This window comes from Poecilia mexicana, unplaced genomic scaffold (assembly GCF_051168715.1).
Source record: "Poecilia mexicana isolate PSO_F unplaced genomic scaffold, ASM5116871v1 scaffold_7, whole genome shotgun sequence".
In the NCBI taxonomy this organism is placed as follows: domain Eukaryota; kingdom Metazoa; phylum Chordata; class Actinopteri; order Cyprinodontiformes; family Poeciliidae; genus Poecilia; species Poecilia mexicana.
This window is the reverse complement of record NW_028263376.1, coordinates 25,263,694-25,281,543: the sequence shown is the minus strand read 5'-3', so window position 1 is coordinate 25,281,543 and position 17,850 is coordinate 25,263,694. Positions and strand designations below refer to the sequence as shown.

The window sequence follows — 17,850 nt, the reverse complement described above, 5'->3', positions numbered from 1 at the left end:
AGTTGCATCCCTTTGTCAATGGTAATAATTTATTTGTGCAGAACATCCAGGTCTTTAAAGTCCAGACTAATTTCTAAAGCTGGAACAGGGAAGTGCAACTTACAAATAGTCAGATCCTAAACTAATCTGGTCTAAGCAATTTAAAACGCATAACATCCAGATAAACACCAAATAAAATTATATTTGTAACTTGGGTGCACTAGTGCAGTTGGAAATGTTAAACATACTGATATACATAATTAGTCTTTATGTCTTCTGTTCATCCCTCCAACTTTGAAAAAGAAAAAAAAACAAAAGACTTGTATGACGCTATAGTGCAACCTCCAGTATTTCATATGCCGTTTAAGATCTAAATGTCAATATTCCCATGTGATTTAAACCAGTAGCTGCTCTGAATCAGGCTATGTAAAAATGTTTAAGCTGGAACTTGTCAGCAAAATTCACGTAATGTTTCCCTGATTAAGGAATAAGATGGATACAATTAAAATGTGATCATTTTTATAAATGTTCAGTTGTATAATTTATGAAAACTACCTATCAAGAGAAATAAAATTATATGCGATAGCTAAATACACATTAAAAAAAGTTTAGTTGGTTGTGTGAAATGGAAAGTCAATGTTGGTGTGAATGTTGGTAGAAAGGGCAGAAGTGGAGCTGATCTGGGAATATGCCTTGTAAGAGTGAACTAACTCTTCTCTAATTTTATGTTTTGTCTTCTCTGTTGTGGCCATTTCTCTACTTTGTATTTGTGAGACCTGGACATTTGGTGGTTTAGTTCATGGTGCTAATGTTTGTTGTGACAACTGAACTGAATAGATTTACTTATGAATATGTCAAGTCCTTCTTTGCATTTTGGGTATTGTGGAGGAAATGAATGACGTGTCTGGCATAAATGTGACATTAATCAACATATTTTAAATGATAAAGTAAAAAAGATAATTTTACACGTGCAAAGTGACTTGTTTTTATTAAGAAGCAGCTCTGAGATAAACGGTATCACATGGTATTGTCACCAATGTGAAAACAGAGAAATTTTGTATTTATGTTTCAACAATAAATACTAAACATCTCAAATAACATCTGAAACACATGGGTATAAAGTTAACAATTCCCAGTAAAACATTTCAATGCTTTCTTCAATGGATTACAACTCCATTAGGAGTCTTTATTCCTTTTGTGGTCTCTACAACTATCATGATTAGCACATGCCGAGTTATAATACGAGTTTGGGAGATATCAGGCCCTGTGTCTTGCAAAAAAAAAAATACAAAAAAACAAAAAAAAAAACAGAAGTGTAGTCTAAAACCGGGCTGTTCCCTGAGCAGAACCACAAACTCGTTCGACCCTTCTGTCTGCCATCCAAACAAAAAAGCAGAACTCTGCTGCTGCCAAGCGAATCATTTTCGGTAAAACAAAAAGGAGGCCAGGATGGAGAATGACCGCAATAAGTATACAATATTTTGTCTTTTTAAAACTCTTTTGGACCAATAAAAACCTCAAACAATAATTGGTCATAGTTGCAGGAAAGTAACTTGCTTGTCATCACCTCTAAAAATATGTTAGGGACAGCAGTAAAATCCATAGATTCTGGCGCTGACCTTTATGTTAGTGGGCACTTGAATACACAGAGGGACAATAACCGCAAACTCAACAATATGCAGTAATTCAGTATGTATTCCCCAGGAGAAATCTAGGTCATAGTCAGTAAAAACTGATTGAAAGGCCAAATATTGACAATAATGCTCTGCCGCTTGAAATAAAACATCTGTTTAAAGGCCAGCCCAGACATGCGCATGTTGTTTCCATCACTTGTGATCAAAGAGACTTGATTCATAAAAATCTCAGACACTGTTTTGTCCTAAAGGGCAGGGACAAAAACGACTTTAAATGCAAGAAAGCTGGGGTTCCACTTAATTCGGCCTGTGTCTTTCAACTTATCTCCACCTGAGAAAGAAAACTTGAACTAAACCCTAGCACTATTATACAGTGTAAGAGGGTGCCTCCATGTGGCAGTTAGTTGCCATTGGCTTTGATAATGTCTGTTTTAATTTAGATTTAATTATTTTGAATTTATATAGTGATTTATGTGTATTTGAAGGGACATGACCTGGTTTCAGTCATGTCAAACAATCAGAATTGCATATCAGGTTTATATTCTTTTTCTTGTGTAGGTTTTTACATTAAAACTCTCTGCACACTAAATCTGACTCAGAACATCAGCTAAACCTAATAAACTCCTCACTGGAAGAGTAGAGAGAACAAATCAAAAGTATGCACCACGATGATCAAACTGTGGATTTGACTACAAATGAAAAAAAAAATCACATATATCCTGGGAACTGATTTTGTAAGATCACATAAGTTATTGTTTACAATTGTGTTTACATTACATGTAGCAGACAAAATTGTAATAAAATATTTGCCTGAATCCAGACAAAGTGTTACCTTTCCCAACAGAAAAGTCAATTTGTGAAAATGAAAAGTCTCACAGCTCTAAACATTTTTTATGTCTTTTCCTCACTGATCGAACATGTACTACTCCACAAAATGTAAAGATGCCACTTGTTCATCGGCAGCACATGAGCTCTCCTTTGTATACGAGCACACACGCAGACAAAAATGCACAAAAGTAGACAGGACAACATCAAACACAAAATGATAAAGGCAACATGTAATTTATTGTAAAGGTACTACCGTTTCTGACAGTAAAAACAACCAGTTTGTATTTGTTCAACAGCATAAGATATTTACAACCTGAATTGCAAAGCCTTCATTGCTTTAGAAAAATAGTGATGATGTCAAACAATACATAAGAAATTGGAACAGAATTGCCAGATATGTCACTTTATGGTGAGACATTTTACAATTGAAAACAATGAACTGAAAAGCGAAACGAAGGCCGTACAAACATAGTTAATATGTGAATGTTAACATTTGAAATGCATCTGGTTTTATCGTAACTAATGTAATTTCCGCAGCAGGGACTCAGTAACCCCCTATGAGAGTGCTGCAATTATTAGCAGAGTGTTTGAGTAAAAGTTTCTTGTTCATCATTGACAGTCTTTCCAGACCAATTATATGCCAACAATAAATATTATCCTGTCACCTACATAGCATAGCTTTTAGAGAAATTTTACTTCGTTAAAGTCTTACTATAGTCATGCTTTTTTTTTCTTTGTTTTAAACAAGTATTTAAAGAAAACACTAGAATCTGACTATGTTATTTGACGGTGGTCCATAACGAAACATATGGATAATAAAATACACTTGTGGCTAGTTATATTTAGATTAAAACTATAGAAGTCCAAGAAAAACCCGTATATACATGAAACCTTCATGCTCAGTACCAATTCAAACAGAACAAGCATGTTTGCAGTCTTCTTCTGAAAGTTTATTATAATTTATGGCTTTTTTGTACATACATTGTTGAAAAGCCACATATTTTAATCAGTCAGTGTGATTATTATCACAAGTGTCAGGCTGGGAGCAGCACACAGCTCTGACACGTTTGACAGGTAGACAGCCTCCCCTCTCCCCACACACATTCCTGCTTCCAGAAGGCAATTTCAACAGAAACACTCCACTGCATTCATACATATCAATTGACTATGAATGCACACATGTGCACACATATAGGATCATGGAGACAAGAATCTAATTTTCACAGTCGTTTCTCTTGGCAGAGCAAAACAAACAGATTTAGAGAAAGAGCTGTTTAAAAAGAAAGATGCAATGCAATTGTGCAACCTCGGTCGTATACGTGAGGAAGTGTGTGTCCACCTTCGTCCAAGAAGTTGATCAACGTCCAGGCTCTTTAGGTTCAAGACTATATCTCTGAACCACCCCAGCTGCGGAATGCTGCAATGATTGCTGGGTAATTACAATGGCGCTTTAGTCCTCTCCTTCCAGCACCATTAGCATTAACTCTTTTTTTTTTCCCCCCTCTGCAGGCACAGAGAATGATGGCAACAAAGAACAAAATTTAAAAGTGTGGCCACCTGGTGAGGACCACAACAGCTGTTTGTAACTTCTGACCCAGGTCCAATTTACAGTGATCTGGTGAGACAAGTGTAATAAAGCATTTAGTCATACAGTTTAACTCAGAGTTCAAGAGTCAAACAGAGACTCGCTTTCCACTGAGAATTTTAGTTTTAAGTGCTTTTCTCAGATCTTTAGGCATGAAATACTGGACTGCCAAAAAGTTAACTGGCCTGCTTGACTGATGGTGCGGTATCATCAGGACTGCCATTAGCTTTCAGTCCTTCATCTTCTAAAAAGTCACGAAACACATCTCGCCTTCTGAGGTGAAGTGTGCACGTTTTGATCAGGCCAGAAGTTGAACGTGAACGGCTCGAGTCTCAAATGTGACCCAACACGGAGTTTTGTCTTGACGGATGTGTAGCCTGGCTTCAATCAACCAGCCTTGGGCTCTCACTATTAACCCAGGCTGATTGCTGATAGCTGCAATGAGGTGGGTGGGGGAGGGCAGGAGCAGAGGAGGTCCTTCTCGCAGGCAGTTTGCTAGAATTTCCCCAGCTCCAATAGCCTTATCTGTGGCCATGTCTCTGGGCAGTGATTGGTCAGCTGGTATCCATTAGGATGAAAGGCAATGGTGGCCTCATCGCAAATCTATCAAGACTTAGCGCGTGCACTCACTAGCGCATAAAAAGTACAGTAAAGAGACATCTAAAACGTTTTTGTTTTGTTTTTTTTAGTCTGAGCAACAGCTGTGAAACAATCTTCTACCTGGAACACCTTTGCATCAGTCAACAGATGTGTGTAGCTCAAATATATATGGCAGTTTTTTTATGTAGCAGTATTTTGGTATTGTTAGACATCTAAATCCCTTTAGGTTGTAAAAAATGATAAATCTTAACATAAAGACAGATATATCACAAAAATGTCCAGAAAACGTCTTGTTTGTGCATTGATTAACCCTAATTTCGATGTATGTTCAGGACCCTTAGATTTATGCATCTATGTAGATTCATGTGGGCTATAATATGTTAGAAATAGTAAGCTTGAAATGACTAAGACTGTACAAGGATGGATATAAATTCTCAGGGTAAATAATGTTTATATACAGTGGCATATAACTGCACATGGCAACAACAAGTTGAGTTGTTCTTGTTCTTAATCTCAACCAAGCAATCACTTAGACTTGACGAACTTAAAAAATCAGATGGTTTAAAAGAGCAATAAAACTGTATGTTGTCATAATATAAATGATAAATGACACAATTAAAATAGCATATAATCGGATGATCTGTTTGAAAGGTAGGATGTGAATGCTGTTTAAATTATGGCACAATTCTGTTGTTATACAGGAGAAACAGGATTGGGCCAAGAACAGATCCCTGGGGTACACCGTATGACAGATCTGATGAGTCAGACATTATTTGATTAATGTAGACCCTGGATGATCTGTCTGAAAGGTAGGATGTGAATCATTGTAAGGCAACACCAGTAAATCCACAGCATTTGAGTCTATTTATCAAGATGACATGATCGACTGTCTCAAAGGCAGAGGTAAGATCCAACAAAACTAAGACTCTGTAATCTCCTGAATCAGCTGCCAAGAGAATGACACTTTAAGTACAACAGTTTCAGTTCAATGCATTTCAAGAAAACCAGACTGAAAGATGCCCAATATATTGTTTTACTTTAGGAAATATTTAAGTTGTTGTGCCACAACTTTTTCAAGAAGGCAGCAATGACAGCAGACCATAGTTAGTACTGCAAGAGTCTTGCAGAGGCCAACACCAAAACAGAGGGTGGTTCCCTAAAAGGCCTAAAAAAGCCAGAGGAGACTCACCGCACATTATAAATGGGAGAGCCCTGTGTGGACAGGGGATCCTTCCACATGGACACACAAACACTCAAGCATGCAGTCCAAGCAGACGCAATCAAATCTTTCTGTCTGAGGCTGCTATGGGTAGGAACATGATAGTGGGCATATTATACTTCTACGCACACAGAAAGCCTTTCTAAAAGCATGAATATGGATCGCAATGACCACAATGTTTGAACATGAATAACACATGTATGCCAAAACCACACCACAACCGGCTATGCACACAACACAACCCTAACCCCGTAGCCAAAGGGAGGGGAAAGAAGAAATGCAAATGGAAAAAATAAACAAATAAATGCATCATTATGCATTGGACATGGTCTCATTGACCAAGGGCTTGAACAGAGCCCCCACTGTTCTGTGTTGTGATACATAAGACCAATGTGCTCACAAAAAGACAATTTCTTCATTATTTTCAGTCATATTGAGCCTCTTACTATTAGGATCAACCTGTGTCTCAAACTACAGCAATGACATCATGAAAGTATGCAATAAGCAGCGGTGACTGTCCAAATAACATCTGGAAAGGGAAGATGTATTCCTCATATTCTCCTTGGACTCAGCATAGCTAACTAATGAGGGATACATACTGCAGCTAAACAGTCTCTGTGGTATTACACCACCCATGCCTGGACATCATTGTGCTTATGTTTTTCTGTTTTCTGTGTCTTCAGTCCAAAAATGTGGATATTATCACATATTGACTATAGTGTTTATACCCCTTAAATTTCTTTACATTTTGTCTCGCTACAAACAGAAGCTTTAATGTCTTTCATTTGGATTTTATGAAAATGTCCATCATAAAGCACCACATAATCTTAAAGTTTTCAACCATTGTTTTTTGGTAACTAACACAACCTTTGTCCAACCTTCCGGATTCTAATGTTTGTCCTCCTGGAATGTGAACTGCCCCAGTTTAAGCCTCCTTCTCCCAGTATTACCATCTTAAGCAGCACCATTGCTTTTTGATAGATTGTACAGATCCATGACATCAATCCAAAAAAATATAAAGTTTGTGGTTGTAATGTGGCAAAGTGTGAAGCATTTGAGGAATATGGATATTTTTACAAGGTACTTTGTGCTGGTAACAAAAAAATAAATAAAAATAAGTAGTGTAAACTAACTCAAGACTTTTAATTAAGACATAAAAAGGACAAAATCCCCGACTCTAGAAATACATTTTAGAGTTAATCCTTGGATTGTCTAAATTTTCCAGACATTTCATGTTTTAGATTTTCCTATTTTTATTTCTACTTTGTCACACAAACGCAACCTTAGAAAATACTTAGTGTCTTGTTTTTCAGTATAGATTATACATATTCTTTTTGACTCAGAAAAGATCAGAAACACTCAGACATGCAATGCATTTAATGTTGAGTCATAAAATATCTAAAGTTAAGAAAATTGCTGTTGAATTTTATATACTGTACGGTTCACTTTCAGTTTTCTCTTTAGTTTTTTATTTTCTTTATTTGGTTTCTTTTTTTTTTGAGTAACAGCACTTGTGTTCAGATGTGACTTGTGTTACGTGAAATTTCATTACACCTAAATAACCATTCATTTTATATGTACAGCATAGCAGAAGTGTAACATAAACACAGTAATCTAAACCAAAAACAGTCCCACCTCCACAGATCAAAACTTTTGCCACTGTGTGACCTTTGTAGAGCATTTTCATTAACTCAGCAAGAGGGAGGGAGGAAGAAGTCTCTAATCTCTAATTTAAGGACATGAGAAGAAACTAGGAAGTTAAGAGAAGACCTTTACGTGTGAGTAATTGGTCTACAGAGAAACGACCAACATGCACACCACAGGTAGCAACAGGCCCTGTCTTAATAGCTACCCTTATAAAAATCATTAAAGCCTCACAGACATGTTGTGCAAATGTGTGTGTGAGTATGAGTATCTCTGTGTGTGCAACCATAAGTAGGGGGTAATGTGTGAGATCCGACACCAGCTAACAATGTTAGCATTTTTCGTTTACGTTCTACAACATATTCTGTACGTATAAAGGGGATGCTTGGGCATAAATTCATAACTTGACCCAATGTAACAGATGGTAAGTTACACATATAACTACATGGGAAATCCTTTGAGCAGAAATTTGAGGAGAAATTATTTTTTAATAATTATAACATAACAGGAAGACACATATTTTAACTGAAAAACATTTATATATAAGGCACTAAAAACACCAGCTTCTAAACCAAAGCAAGTCAGTGGATGATCAAAAGTTCAATTTGTAACCAAAACAATCCATCACTTTCAGTGAAAGGAAATATGGTCAATTCATTAAAAAAAAAATCAATTACTTTTACAGAAAATATCTGGATTAATTTAAAGGTTCGGCCTACAGGGATGCACCAGAGGGTGACAATATATTCCAAATTAATTATGTGTATAAGAAACATAAAAAATAAAATAAAATACTGTCAAAAAAACAACAACTTTCAACTGTGATTAGCATAATTATTCCTTCCTTCTGGCCAGAATGGGATGCTGTGTTTTTATTCCAAAAACAGAAATAGTAGCTCATATATCACCAGTCAAGTGATGAAAAAAGACCTAGGAAGATGTATGTCCATCCACTGTGATGTACATCACATTTGTAGAAAATAAAAACAACTTGAGCAAGTGTTAAAAACTTCAAGTACAAGATTCATGGAAGCATGAATATTAAGTTATGTTAAAATTACCTTCTTCTGTAGGATATTCACTTTTCTCTCCTTGACGTCCAGCATGTCCTTCATGTCTCTGATTTCTCCAGCCAGTGTGCTCTTTTCATCACTTAAGTCTTGCAGTTGTTTGGTTTTCTTAGTCAGAATCTGTTCCTTCTCCTCCAGGCGCACTCGCAGAGCGTCCACCTATAGTTGATCACAAAAAGCAATAAAAGAGAATTTAAAAAAAGAAATGTCACCATTGACAGCCCACAGTATAGGAAAGGAAAAAAAAAAAAAAAATACAACATCAAAAAACTTCGGGTCCTTTATTCAACAGTTAAGTAGTCAGTACCAGAAAGAACATCTCTCAACACACTTACTTGTTGACATTTAGAAGTATCAAACATTGTTTGACTTAATGTTCACAATATAAAGCACTGCAGAGTGATGCTGTAAAAGTATATGTAACAAAAGAAGGAACTTGGAGTCACTTCTGTCATTTATTATTCCGAGTGTTGCACGATTGGTCAGGTTCTGCCATAGATCACGTTGCTCACTTACTTCATCCCTAACGTTTTAAAATAATCTCTATTTGGCTGTGTGCTACGAGCTGAGAGACATCTGAACTATGTCCAAAACTCAGGTTGGGCATCAGTGTTCTGCTAGACTGGCTAAAAATAATCCATATGTACATCCACATCTTAATCTGGCCAAGATGACCAGAAATTCTGCTCCTTCAACAACTGATTTAAAACCAGGCTGAGTGAGTTCATTTGAACTGTGCATGTGCTTTTAAGAGAGACACAGAGAGGCAGTAAAAGACAGCTTATTATCAACTGTTTTTACAAGAATTACTTTGAAACATAAGGGGCAAAAGACTTAAGGAACAGACTGTTCCAGCTCATCTCTCAAAATATTTCACAAGGTGCTTTCGACATAAACCGCCTTTTATGTCGACATAAAGACAAGATAAAATCAACATAGTTTAAAATCTGATGAATTTTCTCACTTTACACAATAGAAAACATGCCTTGCATTTCAAAGGTCATAGGAAGATACATTGTCTTAGGAATGCTCTTAGGAATTTGCTCACCAGTTACATCAGGCTACCAACAATATATTTTTGTTATTTGGGATATTAAAACATTGTAGCAACAGAGTAACTGAATCGTTTAATTATGAACTGATCTAAAAAAAATAAATAAAAAAAACAGCTCCAATTAATAAACAGATAAATTGTCTCCTAGTTTGAATTGCTAAGTCAACATTCAAAACTGTGCCCTATCCCTTAATTTAATTGATTTCCATTTTTCATGGGGAATCTTGAATGTCTTCCTAAGCTATATAACGGTTAGCTTATTACACTATATTAAGGTTAAGGCTATCATGGTTTATTGGACAGAGCACTCATCTCATCTGAAAATGTTTCAAAATTGGTGTGGTCCCATCCAGCTTCCTCCTGCCACATGTCGATGTGCGCCTGAGCAGGGCACTATAACACAAGTTTCTTTCCAATCTGCATAGCGGTATATGAATGTGTGACAGTTTGCGAGAGCTGAATGAATGTGGCTGAAGTGTAAAGCACAGCAAGGTTGGAATGACTAGAAAAGCACTGGTTAAATTTGATCCAATCAAGGGTTTGACCCCCAATTGTGCTTTTAATCTTTTAGTTACATTGGATAAAAGTAACCTGCTAAATAAATTCAATGTAATGACAATGTGTCTGAGCTAACATGTAAGGAAAAACCATAGGCCAATTAGGTTGGAAAAAGAAGAGTGTAGAACTACAGCAGACTCGCTATGGTGCAGGAAGCAGGAAGTTTTGACTTCAAATACTATATCTACACGTCAAAAACTGAGGTGCCCTGTGTTTTCCTAAGTATCGCAGGTACCCCTAAAGTCTGGCTTTAGATGCCAGCCAAGAGCTCCAGGTGTAGGATGCTAAAGTATTTATCTCATGTTGCGTGTCTGGCATACAACCAAAGTGTAATACTGAGGATGCCTCTGTCCTCCCCAAATTACATTTGCACACACGCGCACACGCATACACACACATTAGACCAATCACTAGTCCTTTGTGCTTCCATACGTGTGTGTATGTGTTCACAATATGTATGACAGAAAGAAAGGCAGACCTCCTATGCTTCAACTTCACCTGGCAAGAAGCAATTTAGCAAAAATGTACCAAAGGGGCCAAACAGGAAATCCCTGCTGTCTCACCTGCACAAATCTGCTAAGCTGTGATGGTGTTGCACAGATGCTGTGCTAATACCCTCTTAAAGCACTCATCGCTGCCAGAAAGCCGAAGCAAGGAGACAATGTTACATAGGTGAGCAGGCACAGATGAATGAATGAAAACGAGAAAGGGTAAAGCAGACAAGAGTGAGAAAAGGTGGAAAGAGATTATAGAATTTCTTCACAGATCATTTGGCTGGAGGACATCAACACCACAGAGATGCTGCTCCATCATTGGCTTACAGTACTTCATGAGAAGATATAGAGGAGTAAAGCCCATAAGACTTTTATCAAATGGCATATAGTAGTTAGTTAAAGTATTGATACATCTTAAACTTTTTCTCACACTTTATCACCTTACAACTGCAAACCTTAATGAAGATTTTTTTTTTGTTATGTGATAGAGCAACACAAAGTAGCACATCAATGCAAAATTGTATTTTTGGTCTCCATGTAAAACAATGTTTGGAGGAAAACTAAGATATCATGTCATACATATAAAAAAACCATCCCCAAGGCAAACATGGTGCAGGCCACGAAACAGTTGATAATGGAGCAGAGGTTCATCTTTCAGCAATCAAAGACCATAAACATACATCAGAGCTACAAAGTTTAATCAATTAGATCAAATCACCTAACTTTTCCATAAAGTCTTAAATCCAACTGAGAATCCATGTCGATGCCTAAAAGTAGCTGTTCATCGTGGGTATCATTGGTATTTTTCCAATATGACAAAGAGGGAGCTATTTTTCAAATCAGTAAAAGGGGATAAAATTTGCCTTTAGATATACAGTACAAAGCTGGTGGAGACATACAAAATCAATAGACTTGGAGTTGTAACAAGCAAAAGTAGGTTACACAACGTATTGACTCAAAAAGTTGAATGAATACAAATGAAAGCCACAGAACATTTTGAAAACTGTTACATTCTTAAGAATACAACAGAAAATACCTTGAAGTTAATCATTGTAGCTTTACAAAATATAAAAATATAGAAACTAAACAATATAAGATCATTGATCTTAATTTCCACCTTTCCCTCCTGGTAATTGTTGTAATCTTTATACAGCAGCTCTCTCCCTCTGCATTAATGAAACCCATTTCTTTTCTTAACTTGTAGATTGACGTTGAAACAAGCCTGAAGATATATGGACTATACTGGACTTTGTAAATACAAATTATTCCATTCAGTTCTAAAAGCAACACTTGAGAATGAATGGAAAACAAAAAATATATATATAAAAAACATCTATTACACCACCATCATCAAAAAAAAAAAAAAAAAAAAAAAAAAACTTACAGAAACTTTGGTGCTTCTCACTCAACACCACATCATTTGAAAAATTACCCAATATGCATTCAAGATTCTGAAGTTGATAAGATAATGATTCTTGGCCACATGCGGCTTTTCTTTCAATTGGCACAGACACAAAGTATTCTAACACATGCAAGCACACATCCATACAGGCTACAGTATTCTCAGCACACAGGCATCCGTAAGCTTACATGTAACATGCATGACCACTGATGCATAAGCAGACCTTAAGACCCTCAGACTTCCTCCTTTCATGCTTACAATGACAGGCAAATGTGGATTTTGGAAACTGGTTAGCAAAGCAAAACTGAGGCTTAAAGAAAACAGCTTCACTGTTTGTCCTCACCTCCCTTTTCTGTGCCTCACATTTCATCATAAAAGTTTTTCTGGCAGGCAAATTTGCAGACGTATTGGTGTAGGTGCCGGTGTTTGACCGCAATAGGCAACACAGAGACAATATGAGTATACCACAGTCTAAACGGCAGAACCAGAAAGACCACAGCAAAGGCCTCAGGGTGCACCAAAAGTCCCATAGTAACATTTGGACCCTCACTCACCCACCTTGGAGTCCAGAGCCATGAAGAGTCTTTGGCCGATCAAAAGATATCCCTCATAAATCCAAATATGAGTCTTTAAACCCTAGTGACAGTCATAGAAATGTCATTACTCACCAGAGCTTAAATCACTTTTATGTTGCTAAACAAAGAATATCACTTTGGACAAAAAAGCACTTGAAAATGTCCCAGGTCCAAAGACTAGGTCTGGTGAAATGTAGCCAACAAGCAAGTTCAGGTCTTCTTGAGCCGCTGCGTGCCTCTACACAAAACTGTGTGAGCTATTCACTTTCCTGGCTGTGTGACATCCCTCAGGCCTGTGTAAACACAGCTAAAGGCAACGATTAGACATAATTTATATAAAGTTCTGTGAGGGGATATTAATCTTCTAAATTTATGGCATAATATTTACCTAATTCATGTTTTTCAACCCAATTATTTGACCAGGTCTGGTTTGTATCACTCTGAGATGAAAGGAAGGACTATTTCGTTACAAAACTATTCAAGACCACCACCATGCTACATACCACCTACATTCATTCGAATATGTCTTTGTTAAAACATAGGCATCAAACAGAACCCAACACACTCCGACATGATGAATAAAGAAAAGAATAAATGTCGACTGATGGGTTCAAGCACCTTGTTTTGCTCAAGTAAATGTCTACCTTATTAGAGACTGGTGAAAGGTGATTAAAAAAACGGCTTTATCCAGCTTATAGAATACCTGTACATACAACATATGCACTGTACTGCCTAAGACAGATGGTGTGAATGCACCTGACTTCAGATATAGCTTGCGTACATAAGCATAAGGGGGGTATTGTCAAATAATCCGTAGTTTTCTAATGAATCAACAGAAACTTAAAGTAGATGTCAGGAGACAGTGTTAAAAGCTGACAGCCTGAAGACCAAAGCATTTATTGTTTTCACTGAACAGCTCATGTTGGTGTGCTAATTTATGGCCTACAGAGTAACTGCATGTGTTGTGTGTGTGTGTGTGCGTTAATGTTAAGCTTCCATAGTTGAACAACTAAATCTATGTCTAATTCAATAATAGCATCAAGAGTTCTTATGCACTCTGAGTTTTATAGCTTTTTTATGTTGCGTGCTGCTCTAATTTTACAGTTTTGAGAGAAAAAAAGACAATGATTTGTGTTCTTATTTCTCCATCAAGGTTCTGACCCATCAATGGACACACTGGCTCTGAGTGTAAGTGTGGTCATGTGGTGTCAGAGCTCTGTCATCATGAGAGCTATATTATTCCAACTTGGATCAGGGAAAGATTCCATCTCCCCCCATCTGAAACCATCACAGTGAAGTCAACCTTATTCACCATACTGTTTCCCTAAATCAGGTGTCTGCAACCCTTAAAATCCAGTTACCCTTAATCTAGTAAAATTTGTTTATAATTACAGATAAGCAAGCTGCCTGATAAGGAAAACTGTTTCTGTTCTGTAAAAAGACATAAGATGGCATGAAATGGAACTCAACTATCAAGAAAGACCTGAAAAAGTTTAGTGAACTCCCACTCACTTTTTCAGTCTATTAGTATAATATAACTAAGGTGTGAGTTTTTCCAGGGCCTTGTGCTGATACTTCTCCCACTTTGAACATATTCACTGCAGATCACTCAAGGATTACATCTGAAGCTAAATTAACAAGTAAATGCTACAGAAAATTCCTCCCAACCTCCACCTGCCAACCCAGACATGACGACATCAGGTCGCATCTGTGCGGAAATTAGGGCCATTCCCTGTCCTCAGGCTAAGGCTGTGTGTCATTTGAGGAGTGTCTTAAAAGTTAGGCTAAGGAAACAGTCTGAGCTCTGATCAGGAATTGCATAAAGGGACAAATCACCTGAGGGGCCAGCAAAGGATAATAAGCGGATGTGAACTGCCTCACAGCAGGGACTGTAGGGTGGAAAGAGGGGTATGACCGCCTTGAATACTGCAACATCTGTTGATAAAATGTTTGTAATGCAGCTGTCTGCCCACAGGCTATACAAAAAGAGCATGGAAAAATACAGAGGTTACCAGAAACAAAAGCAGGGAAAGAAAATGACACATTTAGATAATAAAAAAAAAAAAAAAAACCTAGAACGTCATCATTGTCTAACAATGGGAATGAATGATTTCCTCCAAAGGTCAGTCATTTTGTTACTAGACAGGTGGATTAATAAATGATAAAGATTTTACCCTAATTACATTCACACTAACTCTAACTCCACAAAGGTGTCTCAACACATTTTGAATCCTCTAATCATTATCAACAAACAAGGTGCACATAAACTATACAAATGTAAATGAAGACATGCTGAATAGCTCTTCCTCATTAACATTTTTTAAATTATAATTTCAGACCATTTCCAGATGTAGATGCCAGTATCTACATCTTCTTTTCAAAGAATCTCCACCTTCACACAAATACATTTTTCTGGCCATTTTTCTGTGTAGCATGAAATCAGTCTACATGTAGGGGGCAGAACAGAGCTTTTAATTTGTTAGTGAACATTTTACAGCCTTGTTCCACTGAGAATGCTATAATAATAACAGTTGGAAACGATGGCATGCCGTAATCTTTTGACATAATATAAATTTGCCAACTCCCCTAATAAGAACGTGTAAAACGTTTACGAAAAACATATTTTGTGAGAGGCATAAATCCAGAATTTTTATAACAATCACAACCTGTAAAAAATTTGTTCAATTGTGGGAAAAAAGTTAAGAGCTTAACAAAATCTTCAAGGCTCACAATAATTTATACCTCTGCTGTCAGTACTCTGATGCATCTATTGTGCTTTCTTCCCTTCTCACACACGCATATATAAGCACCAGTAACCATCGCGACCCCACTAGGGATAAGTGTGTAAGGTACTGAATGGATGGATATATCTTTTTATGGGACAAAGTATTAATCTATTTTAAGATACATTAGACTTCCTTATCGGGGTGCAAAACATGTTTTTATGTAGGCTAACACTGATAACTGCATGTACTTACTGTGCCTCATTTTCTGTACAAACCATTAAATATCTCATCTGCATGATGACCCCAGTTACTCCATTTTATGGCTTTTCCACATAGCCTCTGAAGAACATGCAGGGTCTTTATTTTGGACCGTACCATGTTTGTTCTAGTCAGCTCAGTGGTGTGCTATTCACACTAAATTCCAAACCACACCAATCCAAGAACTCAAAATCATGCAGTTGGGCCTGAGAACGGTGACCATGGTCTGGCAAGTTTGAATGAAGTCATGTTAAAACTGCCCCTCAACACTTGGGACTCATTCGAAGAGCTCCAGAACTCAGTGTGCAACTTATCATTAGTGGTCAACCTTAGCTAAAGACAGAACAGAAGTTTTCCAACCTCAATCTACAAGTCCATTTTCATTTTAGAAAGCTCTCACCTATGCTTCAGTTTCTATCTGCTTGTTATTCTAATATTGTAAACAGCTGTGGGTTAGTTATGGGGAGAGAAGAAGAACAAATATTGTAGAAATTGGGAGAGAACCAGATGGAGGTGGAGACAATCTGGATGGGAGAAGCAAAAACAAATGAGGCCAGAAGAAAGAACACACCAGGGGCACAATCCATGGTGTACCACAACCAGGTTGAAACCACATCTTTTCTCTGCCTCACTAGCAATATGAACCATCAATCAGCAGAGAGAACAAGGAAAGATCAACAATAATAGACCAGCAGGGACCACAGTATATTGTACCATTGCATAATTCCCTGACAAAAGCCTACAAACACCTCCATCTATTAAGCTGCTCAAACATCTCACTTTCACTTCCTCTTGTCGCTCCATCAGTCTGTGAATTATTCCCTCTCACACGTTTTTTTTTTAATTCTCTTCTTGTTTTTGCTATTCATCACTGTCACTGTGGTCAATGTTAGCAAATTATTCGACTCATTTATAGCTTTTTCGAGTCATTGCATTTCAACCTCAAAAACAAAACTCAGTAGAGTGTAGAGTGTGTCCTCTGGCAGACACACAGGAAATGCTAGTGATGACAGAGTGAACACAAGAGCACCAAAGTCACATTGGAACATTGAGAGGAAATATCAACATAATTAATGCAAAAACAACAGATTGCAAGAGACTCAGGGAGATATTTTTTTTTTCTTTAACACTCATATAGGTTTCGCAAAACTTAATGAAACTCTCCTTTTCAAAATTCTAGGCATGAAACAAGAAAAACTCTACAAGAATACTTTGAAAACAGAACTTGTCACCAATAGCGTTACTGGTGAACTCTGTACAACATCTGTCCTGTATGGCGCGTTCATGGTGTGTAAGCACCATGTGAAAAAACAAAAAGAGATATTTCTCTAAGAAGAACATTAAGCATGTTTTATTCTATTTCATTTGTATCTCCAGTTAGAAGCAAAAGCTTAAATGCTTCCTTCCTGAGTTATTTATGTCCCTGGCTCAGACTCTGATGACGTCTTGAGTCAAATGCAAGTCTTGTATTTCTGTCAGTGAGTGACCGCTTGCAAAAATACCAGGTTTATAAAATGAACCTGTAAATTAAAAGGAATTTCTATTGTTTGAGATTTTCGAATTTTATATTAGTCCTTCTATCAACAACAGCATTGTCGTAACAACGTAGTTGCTTTTCAAATATGAAGAGTAAATAATATATACAGAAAAGATGGGCAGATACACCTACAAAGGTCTCATTATCAGTAAACCTGAGGTAAGTCAAACTTACAATCCGTGAAGACAATCTTCTACAAATAGTTGTCATATTTAAAACAATCTTTGAGCTGAAATCTGAAACCAGGTCAAACTGTTCTGGCAGTGTAGCTCTGAGATGTTCTTTTGTTCTCAGGGTTTGTTAAATATGCAGGAAGGTCTCTGACAGGCTACCTGATCTGGTAGAGTATCATTACAGCGCTGCATTGTCCTGTTCAGGGCATGAGAGGCACATACACATCTTACTGTATTAAAGGGTTAAGTTTCCACAGACTCTGGCAGACCAACACATCTCCCACAAAAGTGTACGCTCATTATTTTCCACATTTTCCAGTTATCTGAAGACAGACTCAATCACACCCATTTAGAGGCTGTCCTTAACTTTGACTGACAAATAAATACGCATCCATTTTCTCATTCCTTTGCATACAGTGGCTTCTCTGTTCTGAGGCCAACCATCAACCATCTCTGATGGGAACAGCTTTTACAGTGTCTCCGATAAAAAGCAGCTTGGCTTCAGTCACTAGCT

At 37.2% G+C, this 17,850-nt stretch overlaps 1 protein-coding gene across 1 annotated transcript in view; it reads right to left on the bottom strand.

The window, feature by feature from the left end:
• The window catches only part of LOC106930121 (ERC protein 2), a 154,656-nt gene that overhangs the window by 112,166 nt on the left and 24,640 nt on the right, over nt 1-17,850 (bottom strand). Inside the window, exon 8 of the mRNA XM_088007322.1 lies at nt 8,551-8,718. Coding sequence (XP_087863448.1) covers nt 8,551-8,718 — 168 coding nt within the window. The remainder of the gene's footprint in view (nt 1-8,550; nt 8,719-17,850) is intronic.